General features: G+C 32.3%; 1 protein-coding gene and 1 long non-coding RNA gene across 2 annotated transcripts; both read left to right on the plus strand.

The window, feature by feature from the left end:
- The first annotated feature begins 436 nt into the window (after positions 1-436).
- Positions 437-5,025, plus strand: LOC127836884 (uncharacterized). Its single transcript, XR_008028979.1, has 3 exons — positions 437-745; positions 1,410-1,460; positions 4,722-5,025. It is a non-coding gene; the product is annotated as an uncharacterized LOC127836884 (long non-coding RNA).
- On the plus strand, positions 2,243-3,685 carry LOC127836875 (uncharacterized). The gene has a single exon (XM_052363522.1). The coding sequence runs from the start codon at positions 2,299-2,301 to the stop codon at positions 3,217-3,219; it is 921 nt and encodes a 306-aa protein (XP_052219482.1). The 5' UTR covers positions 2,243-2,298; the 3' UTR covers positions 3,220-3,685.
- Positions 5,026-13,126: the final 8,101 nt, after the last annotated feature.

Here is a 13,126-nt window from a genome sequence, read left to right on the forward strand (position 1 = left end):
ATCTCACTCAGTCTAGCGACTTCAACGTTTGCATCTAAAAATAGCTCCCCTTCTGATTGTGTGGTGAACAGCATGTTTGTAAATTGCCATAACATGTATAAAACACATTTAATTTTCAGCAGGAAATTACATTTTTAGCAAGGTAAGATATTTTTCTTGTGTTTCAGAATAGTTATAAATTATTTTAATAATAAATTAATGACGATTATAACGAAAGTTTCCATCATAGTTTTGAATTTCAACGTTCAAAATCCGCCATTTTTGTTTTCATAGGTGTCGTATTTTCCGCTTCCTGAATGATTGGATTTTGGGAATTGTGGGTAGACATTACATCATTTCTGTTGTAAACAGACGTGCGCACATAAACAACTTGCAAAATTGAAGATTAAACAATATTTTCTTTAAAATATTTACAAAAAAAGGGCTCAGGTGAACTTTAAATGCATATTTTTCCTTTTTGTAATTTCGTTGTCATCGATTTTATTTTATTTTATTGAAGACGAATCTGTTTTCATTTCGAAACAAGAAACACTGACCTAGTTGTCGTCTGCGCATTTTATTTGTTTTTCTTTTACAAAGTCAAGGTCGATCTGTTTATAAACCGGAAGTTGTAATATTGAAAACGAAAGTAAACAAAACAGGTGCCCGAAATTTCGACCGAGATAAATAATTTACTACTTAACTTCTAATTTTCATGATTTAAGTAATGCAAATTCACTGACACCAAAAGACAAACATAATTTGAGTAGGTAGCAATAACGTTTGTGTTATTTATTTGCAAATTTAAATAGAATTTTGATATTTGACAGCTTTGACATGTTTCAACTTTCAGTGTTTGGCAAGTACATCTTACTTATTATGTGACTTAACATTAAAAACTTGTTACCTTTTTGGGAATTATTGATGGTGATTTGAAGGTTCTTTGTATTGCACTATAAACTTGTTAGACATTAAAAAACTATCATGATTTAATGTGTACATGATAATGCAGCTCTGCTGGTGATGTGCATTTTTTTTTAATTTGAAAATGTTGAAAGCATGATACATTACATCAGTTTTAAATGGACAGTAATGTTATTTTGAGAAGTTGAAGTGATTGGAAAGAACTGTTTGCATGATGCATGAACATGATACTGATTATTATATGTTTTAACCGGGACACATTGACATTGCAATTCTAATTATAATGCATCAATATTTATCTTATTACTTTTCATTTTTTTGTATAATTGTATCTTTAGTAGTTGTTGTACTGATTCATATAAATAAATGTATAATTAATTTATTGAAAGTGGAATCCAAAAAAAAATGTATTTTCTTTTAATTGAAATAAATACAACCAATGGGTCCCTGTATTTGAATGTTTTGAAATGTTATATTTCTTGTTGTGTTGTTTCCATATTTTACAGTTCAATTGTTGCACATACCAGAAGCTTGCAGCCAGGATTGATGATACACATGTAAGTATTTTTTATTTTTAAAATGCAATTTCAGAAAAAAATGTCTGGAGTTACCAATGCAGAGGTGATCGCCATGATCAAAAACAGAGGCATGAGTGAAACATGCAAAGTTTTGTTAATGGAACAACAAGAAAATACTAACAGATGTGCTATTATGAAATCTCTAGAACGATTATATAGCAAATATCAACATTTGAACAAAAATAAAGCGCGAGTCAAAGGAAAAGAAAATTTAAAAAGATTCATGGATACCAAATACACATGTCCTGAAAATCAAGTCAAATCAGATGCACACATTAACTTAAAACCTCTTAGCCAGATCTGTCCAATTAATGATCCGAAATCAACAGAAACACTATCCACTGTTGTATTAAGTATAGCAAGTGAACTGGGAGAAAAAAATTCTGAGAATTTGCAGATGAAAGATGAATTGGAGACTGTGATTGAAGAGAACACAAATTTATGTCTCAATTTAGATGAACAATCAAGGATAATACAAGACAGAAACAGACAATTAAAAAGAACATCAAGTAGGGAGATTTATTGGAGAGAGAAATGTCAGAAATTAAATTATGATGAAAGAATTTACACTGAAGATGATATGATAACCAAACACATGACAATAGCAGGACTTGAAAAACAAGTTAAAGACAAAAACAAACAAATAAAAGAATTAAATGAAAGACTATCTGAATTGGAAGTTGAGAACTGTAAACTTAAAAAGACTAAAGAGGCAATCATTTTTGATGAAGAAAGAAAAACTTACAGCACTGATGCTCATTTATGTGTATATTCATTATTAAATTGCAATGTAGCATTTGAACAAATTGGACAAGTAATGTCAGCAGTTCTTAATTTAGTAAATATTCAGCCAAATAAATTGCCATCTGTTGGAACAATTCATAATTGGTCGATTGAACGTGGATTAATATCAAAAAAACAAACGGCAGATTTAGTAACAAAAGAAAATACAACCTTGCATAGTGATGAAACTTCAAAATATGGCACTAAATGGGGAGCATTTGCAACAAGAGATGATGATGGTTGTTACACTCTTCTCGGTTTGCAAGAAATGGCAACAAAGTCAAGTGATGACACTTTAGATACATTTAAAAACATACTCAAAGATATAGAGAGTGTTTCTTCTGATGGTGTTGGAAACAAAATATTATTCAATATAAAAAATACTATGTCCGATCGTGCATCTACTGAAAAAAAATTCAATGAATTACTTAAAGATTACAGAAATTCTATATTACCAGAAGTATTTAATAATTATGATTCATTTTGTGAAGAAGAAAAAATTGCATATTCTAAAATGAATAATTTTTTTTGTGGACTCCACACTCTTGTTCATTTAGCTGAAACTGCTCAAAAAACATTATTAGAAACAGAAAAATTACATTTCAACAATGACATTCCTAAACTAAATAAACATTTTGATAAACCTTCTCAGCCAGGTACAATACGGCTTATTCATACATCTTGCAAAGCATTTGCAAGACGGGGTGATGCAAAGAACGGTTGCCATAGTAACTTTTTAACTTTTCTGAGTGACACTTTAAAAAAAGAAAAAATGTCATTTCCATTGCAGCCTTTAAAAGGCAACCGATTTAATATTCTTTTCACAAATGCTGGACAAATTTATTACTTTTTAAATCATATGTGTGAATTTTTGGATAAAACACCAAACCTTAATTTACTGTTGGCATCTGTATTACATGATTTAAAAGAAGATTTTTTTTGTAGCAGGTTGTAAGGCTCTCGGCCTTGTTTCAAAACTTATTACAACACCATTTTGGAATGTGCTTGAAAACAATGAAATTAGTATATCTATGTTTAATGATCGTTTGATTATACTTGCTGATTACCTTAAACATGCCTCATCACACATTGAGGATTTTATTTGTGGAAAAATGATGTTGTATGATGATGTGCCTGTTAAAGAAGATAAAATATATAAATACCTCTTGGAAAGTTCTGAAATTGATAAGCATGTTATTGTTATACTCAGTGTTATGTTACCTGCATTCGCTCAATTAATCAAAAATCATTATAAAGAACATCTTCCTGGTGGTGCATTGGTCAACCTAAATCTCATACAAACTAAGAGTGTAGATAAACACAATAAATTCCCAGAACGTGTTTTTTCTTATGTAGATCATCTGCTGTCTTGCAAACCCAACATTAATACAATAACTATGGAATCACACATTACATTTTCACTTAACAAAACATCAGAATCGCTTGCTGAACATAGCAATGCTCATGAAATCATAACACAAAGTCGAAAGGAGGTAAAAAATGAAAAAATTAAATTCAAGCAAAGAGAAGAAAATATACATGCAAAACGCCTTGAAAAGCAGCTAGAAGATTTCAAAAAGAAAGAAGATATGGAAAGGAGGAGAATTGCTAAACTAGAAAAAGAAACACTTGATATGACTTTTTACGGGTTATGGCAGAATGAACAACAGATGGAAGATGCCCTTTATAAAATTAAATCCAAAACTGAACAAGAAAAAGCTTTAAAAGTTCAACTAAGATTTAGAAAGAATGTTTTTAAACAACAATGTAGTGAAGATATTTACAAAATGAGCTCAACCATTAATGGAAAAAGAATAAGCTTATCTGTCGATAAACTAAAAGAAAAAGTAATTATACTAATGAACAAAGCAAAGGAAATTCCTGCATCTGAAACGCTACATGACTTGGTTGGTAGAAATATAATGCACAGATTTATAGAAGAAAATGGACAGTACAAATGGTACAATGGAACAGTTATCTCTCAGGTATTCTTAAAAATCAAAACAACAACATGTGTCTGTGCTTTACATAAAACTTCATTTGGACTGACAACTTTGTGTTACAATATAGTTTATTTTTTAGTTTAAACCTATTTATTTAAGCTCGAATGCATAGAAAGCCTAAGGCTTATTTGAAATGCTCTGGAGTCCATTTCCTGGGACTAGAACCCGTACTTGGTGTCTATGGGGGAGATCTAAAAAACGCTCTCACAGTGGGGATCGAACCCATGACCTCATTGTCACTAGGTGGACACCATATCCATTACGCCACGGCGACCATAACTAATACAATATAAATAACGTAACATATAACATTACAGCATAAGTATTTGTATAATAAATCAATTTCATGTAATAAAATAGTAATAAGTGAGCTAACAAGAGCACACATACGAATACATGTTTTCTTTCAATGTGTTTAAAATAAATATGTTAATTTTTTTCCACTGTTCAATAGGTTCCTGGCTTTCCGGAATGGTTCAACCTGAAATATGAGGATGATGACGATATATACACGGCAAGGCTAGAAGAGGAGTTCCAGGATGGTGACGTTTTGATCCGTGTTTAGAATATAAGAAAGGTGGTGAGACAAATGCATCTTGACATGCTGTTTAATGATTAGTGAACGACATTAACATAACAGAAGGGGAGCTATTACCACATGTTTTAAGTCAGAATACTTGCATTTATGTTGTACATTTTTTTTTGTCAGTGTGTGATTTTACAGACATGTTGTGTTTGACTGTAGTTTGCCATTATTGTTTATGGTAGATGTGATTGTTTATATAGAGGATATTTGTTGGATTCGGTGGAATATCGATTTTATTTCACGAGTGATCATATAAAATATGTATTTTTTATGATCACGAGTGAATTAAAATGGATATGCCATCGAATCCAACAAATTTTCTTTTCATTTTATGCTTTTTTCACCGTTTATTTACATTGTAAAAGAGTTAAACTGTATAATTTCGCTGGATTTATGACGTCATTTCGTTTAAAAAATGACGTCATTTCACAATAAAACAGTGAAAAATATCGACATTTTTCACTGTTTAAAACAGTGAAATACCAGTTTTATTTCACTGATATTTTTCTATAAACCACCTGAAAGCATAAAATAAATTCTTTTCTTACTTTGACATTCACATATTTAACATTAATCAGCAGCCAACTTGTATTCTGCATCATAATATCACATTAATAATTTCAACACTCAAAATGTGTTTTTTACATGAAAAATCGCCTTTTTTTTCAATTTTCAAAGGGAGATAACTCCGCTAATAGTCAACCGATTTTCTTTTTTTTTCAGTGTTGTACTTGTTATGTCATTCCTTTCAAAACTATACATATAATCACTAAGTTCTCACCAAAGAACTAATTAAATAGCTTGAAATGTGTTTTTAGCAGAAAAATCACATTTTTTGAAATTTTCAAAGGGGGATAACTCCACTTACGTTCAACCGATTTTCATTTTTTTTTCATTTTTGTACTTGTGATGTAATTCCCTTCAAAATTATGTATAACATCAATTGGTTATCTAAAAAAAATAAAAATCATTGAAGTCGCTACTCAGTCACTGACAAAATGAGCTTGACACATAAACAACAACCGGATCGGATTTACATCCACATAATATTGTGCGAATCCGATGCAATTCAAATTACTAATGTTTGATAACGTTTGATGAATTCGTTATATCAATATGCATTAACTTTCAAGGGGAATAATTATAATTGAAATGTGCGATTCAATGACAGTGTTATATTGGGATAATTAGTCGTTTAGCCGTAACAGATAAGTATTTAGTTTGTTGTGTTTCATTTTCAACATAGTTTTACCGTTTTTTCCTTAAAGTAAAACAGTTCAGTCGTCATTATATCTTGAATTTTAAATATTGAAATACATGTCGGATATTTCATATTTTCGGACGTTGCTACGTAAGCTAGTTGTCAACATAATTATTAAGATACATATTTACCTTTTACCATACAGTTGTGCAGCTGTTGTCTACTTAATGACGCGCTGTTTAATGTCTATAATGTTGTTCTGCCCGTGATGATAATAAGTCTTTAAATCAACAAACCCCAGCAATGTCAATGGTCTGTCAACATGAGAAAAATATTAGCTAAAGAAACTTCAGCGTACAATTTATATGGTATTGACATACCTGTACTCTGAAGCCAACTCTGTATCGAAAGTCAACCAGAGTCGTAACATATTTATGTCACGCTATAAATCAAAGAATACTCATTTTCTTGGATACATTTCTACATATATTGGTGAATGAATATAAATTACTGCATCGAGGAATATTTTAAGGTTTAAATGTTTCAAATGCATCTAACAATAGATGAAAATAACTCTCATCAGTCTGAAATTCACAATTTTGAAGCCATTGTCGCTTTGTCCAAGACTAGTTTTCATTTGGATACTGTCGGATCATCCTTGACATCTTTTGCTGATATTGTAAACATTACCTTTGTTTTCTGAAATCTATTATTTGTGATTAACAACATACGTCTGGTGAATTATAAAACTGATTTCAGTGTGAATCGGGTAGTTTTAAATATTTACTTTGAGTTTGTATTTACACTACAATTTGTTAACAACACAAGCCAGAATATTCTAAAATACCGGGAAATGTCATTCTGAATTTGAAAACACTTGAGCACATGGTATACAAATATACAAATACAAATTTTATTTTAAGTCAGTTTGTACATAACAAGTGTAACATTAACATCTACATTTTCACAACAATAACACGTATACTGAAAGCGCTTGGACAAAGCGGAAAGAATCCGGGTATTTCGGACCAGGGTATTTCCGGGACAGATTTACTCAATATGCAAAGGAAAAATATGATATGCCTAATCGACAATTTCAATTGGGTTTCGGAACGCATGGTTTTATTTTTCTATGCGTAATCGGCAATTTTACATTGGGTATTTACACAAATGCGCACCTAATCTGTAGCTCTGTTACAGTAATCTGTGAAACAACGTCATTAATAAAACAAAAAAATATGTTTGACCACAACGGTGGCTAATAATGTTTAGGAAAAATTACAAACAATATAGATTTAACATGTTAGAATTTTATCATGCATTTATAATCACTCATAATGAGATTTCAATATACAGTTACATGCATAGACAGTTTTTTTAAGCCAGTGCCTTTTGAATTCAGAAAATAAGCAAGATAAACCATAAAATTGGGAAAAATAGATAGTAAACCATAAAATGGAGAAAAATGAGGCATTATTAATATGATTATAAATAACAGAATCACAATAATATTGTTTTTAAGTGCACGATTTAGTGCATTTTTAAATTTATATTATAAAATGCTGCTTGAATTTCTTTTTACCTTTCATATGTAAAAAAAGAAATATTATCTGCTAGTGCAAAATATGACTGGTCATTTCGTAGCAAAAGAGAAGAAAATAAGTGCATTAAATAAATGAATTAATATTTTTGTATCTGGAATAGTTGTATTTTAAATCGATCCTCCACCCTATTATGGCCGAATAAGGGCTAAATTGCTTTCCAACTTGAAATGAAAAGGCATATTGGTTGATCGTGTAGCGTTTATGTGCAAAATTTGAGGGCCAATTGATAAAGCTTGTTGATGCCAAAACAGGTCAATATGCCAACCCTGCATTGAAGCCTAATATGCATTTATCTATTATTATTTGGGCACAAATAATTTTACTGTGTGAAGACCCTACATAAAAATGCTGATTTTTTTCTTACTTGGTACCTGGCGACACACATTTTCAAGTCTATTTCATTTAATTTGGCATAGATATTTATAAAATTGGGATCGTATGAACCAGTAGTCATAGTATAAGCAACATTGAAGCCTAATATGCATTCATCTATTATTATTTGGGCACAAATAATTTTACCATGTGAAGACCCTACATAAAAATGCTGATTTTTTTCTTACTTGGTACCTGGCGACACACATTTTTAATTCTATTTCATTAAATTTGGCATATATATATTAATAAAAGTGGCATTGTATGAACATATCGTCATAGTATATGCAACATTGAAGCCTAATATGCATCATCTATTATTATTTGGGAACAAATAATTTTACCGTGTGAAGACCCTACATAAAAATGCGGATTTTTTTCTTACTTGGTACCTGGCGAATCACATTTTCAAGTCTATTTCATTAAATTTGGCATAGATATTTATAAAAATGGTATCGTATGAACCAGTAGTCATAGTATAAGCAACATTGAAGCCTAATATGCATTCATCTATTATTAATTGGGCACAAATAATTTTACTGTGTGAAGACCCTACATAAAAATACTGATTTTTTTCTTACTTGGTACCTGGCGACACACATTTTCAAGTCTTTTTCATTAAATTTGGCATAGATATTTTAAAAAATGGCATCGTATCAACCAGTAGTCATAGTATAAGCAACATTGAAGCCTAATATGCATTCATCTACATGTATTATTATTTGTGCACAAACAATTTTACCGTGTGAAGATCCTACATAAAAATGCTGATTTTTCTTATTTGGTACCTGGCGACACACATTTTCAAGTCTATTTCATTTAATTTGGCATAGATATTTATAAAACTGGCATCGTATGAACCAGTAGTCATAGTATAAGCAACATTGAAGCCTAATATGCATTCATCTATTCTTATTTGGGAACAAATAATTTTACCGTGTGAAGACCCTACATAAAAATGCGGATTTTTTTCTTACTTGGTACCTGGCGAATCACATTTTCAAGTCTATTTCATTAAATTTGGCATAGATATTTATAAAAATGGTATCGTATGAACCAGTAGTCATAGTATAAGCAACATTGAAGCCTAATATGCATTCATCTATTATTAATTGGGCACAAATAATTTTACTGTGTGAAGACCCTACATAAAAATACTGATTTTTTTCTTACTTGGTACCTGGCGACACACATTTTCAAGTCTTTTTCATTAAATTTGGCATAGATATTTTAAAAAATGGCATCGTATGAACCAGTAGTCATAGTATAAGCAACATTGAAGCCTAATATGCATTCATCTACATGTATTATTATTTGTGCACAAACAATTTTACCGTGTGAAGATCCTACATAAAAATGCTGATTTTTCTTATTTGGTACCTGGCGACACACATTTTCAAGTCTATTTCATTTAATTTGGCATAGATATTTATAAAACTGGCATCGTATGAACCAGTAGTCATAGTATAAGCAACATTGAAGCCTAATATGCATTCATCTATTATTATTTGGGCACAAATAATTTTACCGTGTGAAGACCCTACATAAAAATGCTGATTTTTTTCTTACTTGGTACCTGGCTACACACATTTTTAAGTCTATTTCATTAAATTTGGCATAGATATTTTAAAAAATGGCATTGTATGAACCAGTAGTCATAGTATAAGCAACATTGAAGCCTAATATGCATTCATCTGTTATTATTTTTGGCACAAATAATTTTACCATGTGAAGACCCTACATAAAAATGCTGATTTTTTTCTTACTTGGTACCTGGTGACACACATTTTCATTTCTATTTCATTAAATTTGGCATATATATTAATAAAAATGGCATTGTATGAAGTTATGAACATATCGTCATAGTATCAGGGGTGGCGAAATCAAATGTCCGAGTTGCCCGAGTCGTACATTTGCTTGTCTGGGCAACTGATTTTTTTCAATTAAGTTGTCCGTGGACAACAAGTTTTTTAAAAGTCGGGTCCAGGTATACAAAAAAAATACATTGTATTAAAGCTGTAATTAAGTTTTACAAAACCGGATTTTGACATGCGATTACATTGTCAGTGCTATTTGCGGAGCAATCAAGTTTTAATACGGGCACTCTCCTGCGCAGTGATCTCCCTAATTCTATAAGAGACCAGGAGCATGCCGCATTTTAAACATTTGGCCCGACTGTTAGACAGTGTACAGACTGGTTTCTTTATTTTTACAATCAGACGGAAATAAAAAGTATCAAAGTAAGATAATCAAAACACGGTCTACCTTGTTATTTAAGACGACTTTAATGGTAAAAAATGGAACTTTTTTTTTTAATCTTCAACAACGGAGCAGAAACCCGAAGCTTTGAGCAGTCCACCTCCCAAAAAAACTAAGAAAGATTATGATAAAAAATATTATCTAAGTAAACGCACCAGAACTTTTCAAGAAACTTGGCTAACAGATTTTCAATGATTACACATGTACCAGTTGATGATAATCAAATTGCTACCAGTAGCGGAGCCTCAGTCTGACAGGGCTCAAAATTAACTTTTTTTTCTACTTGCAAAACATTGCGAGCTGCTTTATTACCAACTCGCAAAATCAAAAACAGACTCGCAAATTTTGCAGTGTGTTCACTCAGAAAACAAAGTTTAAGTGTTAGTTTGGGATATTTTTAATGGGTTTTCAAATATTGAAAAAAATCAGCTATGATACTGTGTGTTGAGTGCGACGTCACCAAAATACAAATCAACGGTTAACTTTACTTTATCTTTTGTATTTTTATTTCCGTCTGTAGGCAAAATGAAACTAATTATGTTTGGCTTCGACGCCATGTCTGTGCAAGTTCAATGAACAAATGTGAATAGTCAACTGTTTAACGTTCTTTGTTCCAATACTATCCGCGTATCTGTACTATAAGTATACCAGTCTACATACAAGGTGCGCGCTTCTGCATACATAGACGTTCTATAAATTGACCTACAGTTTAGCGTTCATGACGTTGAGTGCATTTATATTACTAGTTTTTTTCCCACTATTTCTTTACTCGCAAAAAAATACTAGTGGCTTAAAACTTAACTCGCAATCAGTATTTTTCACTCGCATTTTGCGAGTGTGCGAGTGTTAATTTCGAGCCCTGGTCTGATGAGGTCCACATATTGGACTAGTTTAATTTGTTAAGATTACGATGTACTATGTTCAACACATGTTTTAATTACACTAGCTTTGCAAGATTAAAAGTTTTAGAAAGTCTTTATATTGTTTATAATATACTGCTATAATGAATGTACTATTGAAATACAACTATAAACAAAATAAGAAAATCATACTCATTTTGGTATATTCCACAGTGTTTTACATTAATCAATAAATGCGTTTATAATTTATATAAACATTAACGGACAAGTGTTGTTCAGCAACGGACAAGTTAAATTTCCTAAATGGTTGTCCGTGGACAAGTTTAGTTTTTTGAGATTTCGCCACCCCTGCAGTATAAGCAACATTGAAGCCTAATATGCATTCATCTATTATTATTTGGGAACAAATAATTTTACCGTGTGAAGACCCTACATAAAAATGCAGATTTTTTTCTTACTTGGTACCTGGCGAATCGCATTTTCAAGTCTATTTCATTAAATTTGGCATAGACATTTATAAAAATGGTATCGTATGAACCATTAGTCATAGTATAAGCAACATTGAAGCCTAATATGCATTCATCTATTCTTATTTGGGCACAAATAATTTTACTGTGTGAAGACCCTACATAAAAATGCTGACTTTTTTCTTACTTGGTACCTGGCGACACACATTTTCAAGTCTATTTCATTAAATTTGGCATAGATATTTATAAAATTGGCATCGTATGAACCAGTAGTCATAGTATAAGCAACATTGAAGCCTAATATGCATTCATCTATTCTTATTTGGGCACAAATAATTTTACTGTGTGAAGACCCTACATAAAAATGCTGATTTTTTTCTTACTTGGTACATGGCGACACACATTTTCAAGTCTATTTCATTATCCCCACGCTTTTTGAAAAAAAGGTGGGGATATTGTGGTTATCTCCGCCGTCCGTCCGTCCGTCCGTCCGTCTGTCCGTCCGTCCGTCTGTCTGTCCGTCCGTCCTGGCCACTATCTCCTCCTACACTAAAAGCACTAGAACCTTGAAACTTACACACATGGTAGCTATGAGCATATGTGCGACCCTGCACTATTTGGAATTTTGATCTGACCCCTGGGTCAAAAGTTATAGCGGTTGGGGTGGGGCCGCGTCAGAAATTATCACTCATTTTTTTAGGTTATTTTACATTTACTTCTTTATTTCTACACCGATTTACTTCAAATTGATACTGGACCTCTCTTATGACAATACGGTTAATCTCAACCATGCATGGCCCCATTCCCAACCCTGGGGCGCCCCGCCCACATAGGCCACACCCACCAAAAATTTCCATTTACTATAATTTTTTCATTTCTACACGGATTCACTTCAAATTGATACTGAACTTTTGTTATGACATTAGGGTCAATCTCAACTATGCATGGCCCCAATCCCAACCCTGGGGCGCCCGCCCACATAGGCCACACCCACCAAAAAATTCCATTTACTATAAAAAATTTTTAGGTTATTTTACATTAACTTCTTCATTTCTACACTGATTCACTTCAAATTGATACTGAACCTCTCTTATGACAAAACGGTCAAACTCAACTATGCATGGCCCCGTTGCCAACCCTGGGGCGCCACGCCCACATAGACCACACCCGCCCAAAATTGCCTTTTACTATAATTTCTTCATTAATACACTGATTCACTTCAAATTGATACTGAACCTCTCTTATGACAATACGGTCAATCTCAACTATGCATGGCCCTATTACCAACCCTGGGGCACCCCGCCCACATAGGCCACACCCTCCCAAAATTGCCTTTTACTATAACTTCTTTATTTTTACACCCATTCACTTCTAATTGATACTGAACTTCTCTTATGACAATACAGTCAATCTCAACTATGCATGGCCCCATGATCAACCCTGGGGCCGCCCTTGGGTCAAACATGCGGCGTGGGGATACGCGTCGGCCTCTGCCGCGCCATTTCTAGTT

This window comes from Dreissena polymorpha, chromosome 7, assembly GCF_020536995.1.
Source record: "Dreissena polymorpha isolate Duluth1 chromosome 7, UMN_Dpol_1.0, whole genome shotgun sequence".
NCBI lineage: Eukaryota > Metazoa > Mollusca > Bivalvia > Myida > Dreissenidae > Dreissena > Dreissena polymorpha.

Coding starts and splice junctions, on each gene's coding strand:
- LOC127836875 (XM_052363522.1), top strand. CDS start 2,299: ATGTCAGCAGTTCTTAATTTAGTAAATATTCAGCCAAATAAATTGCCA.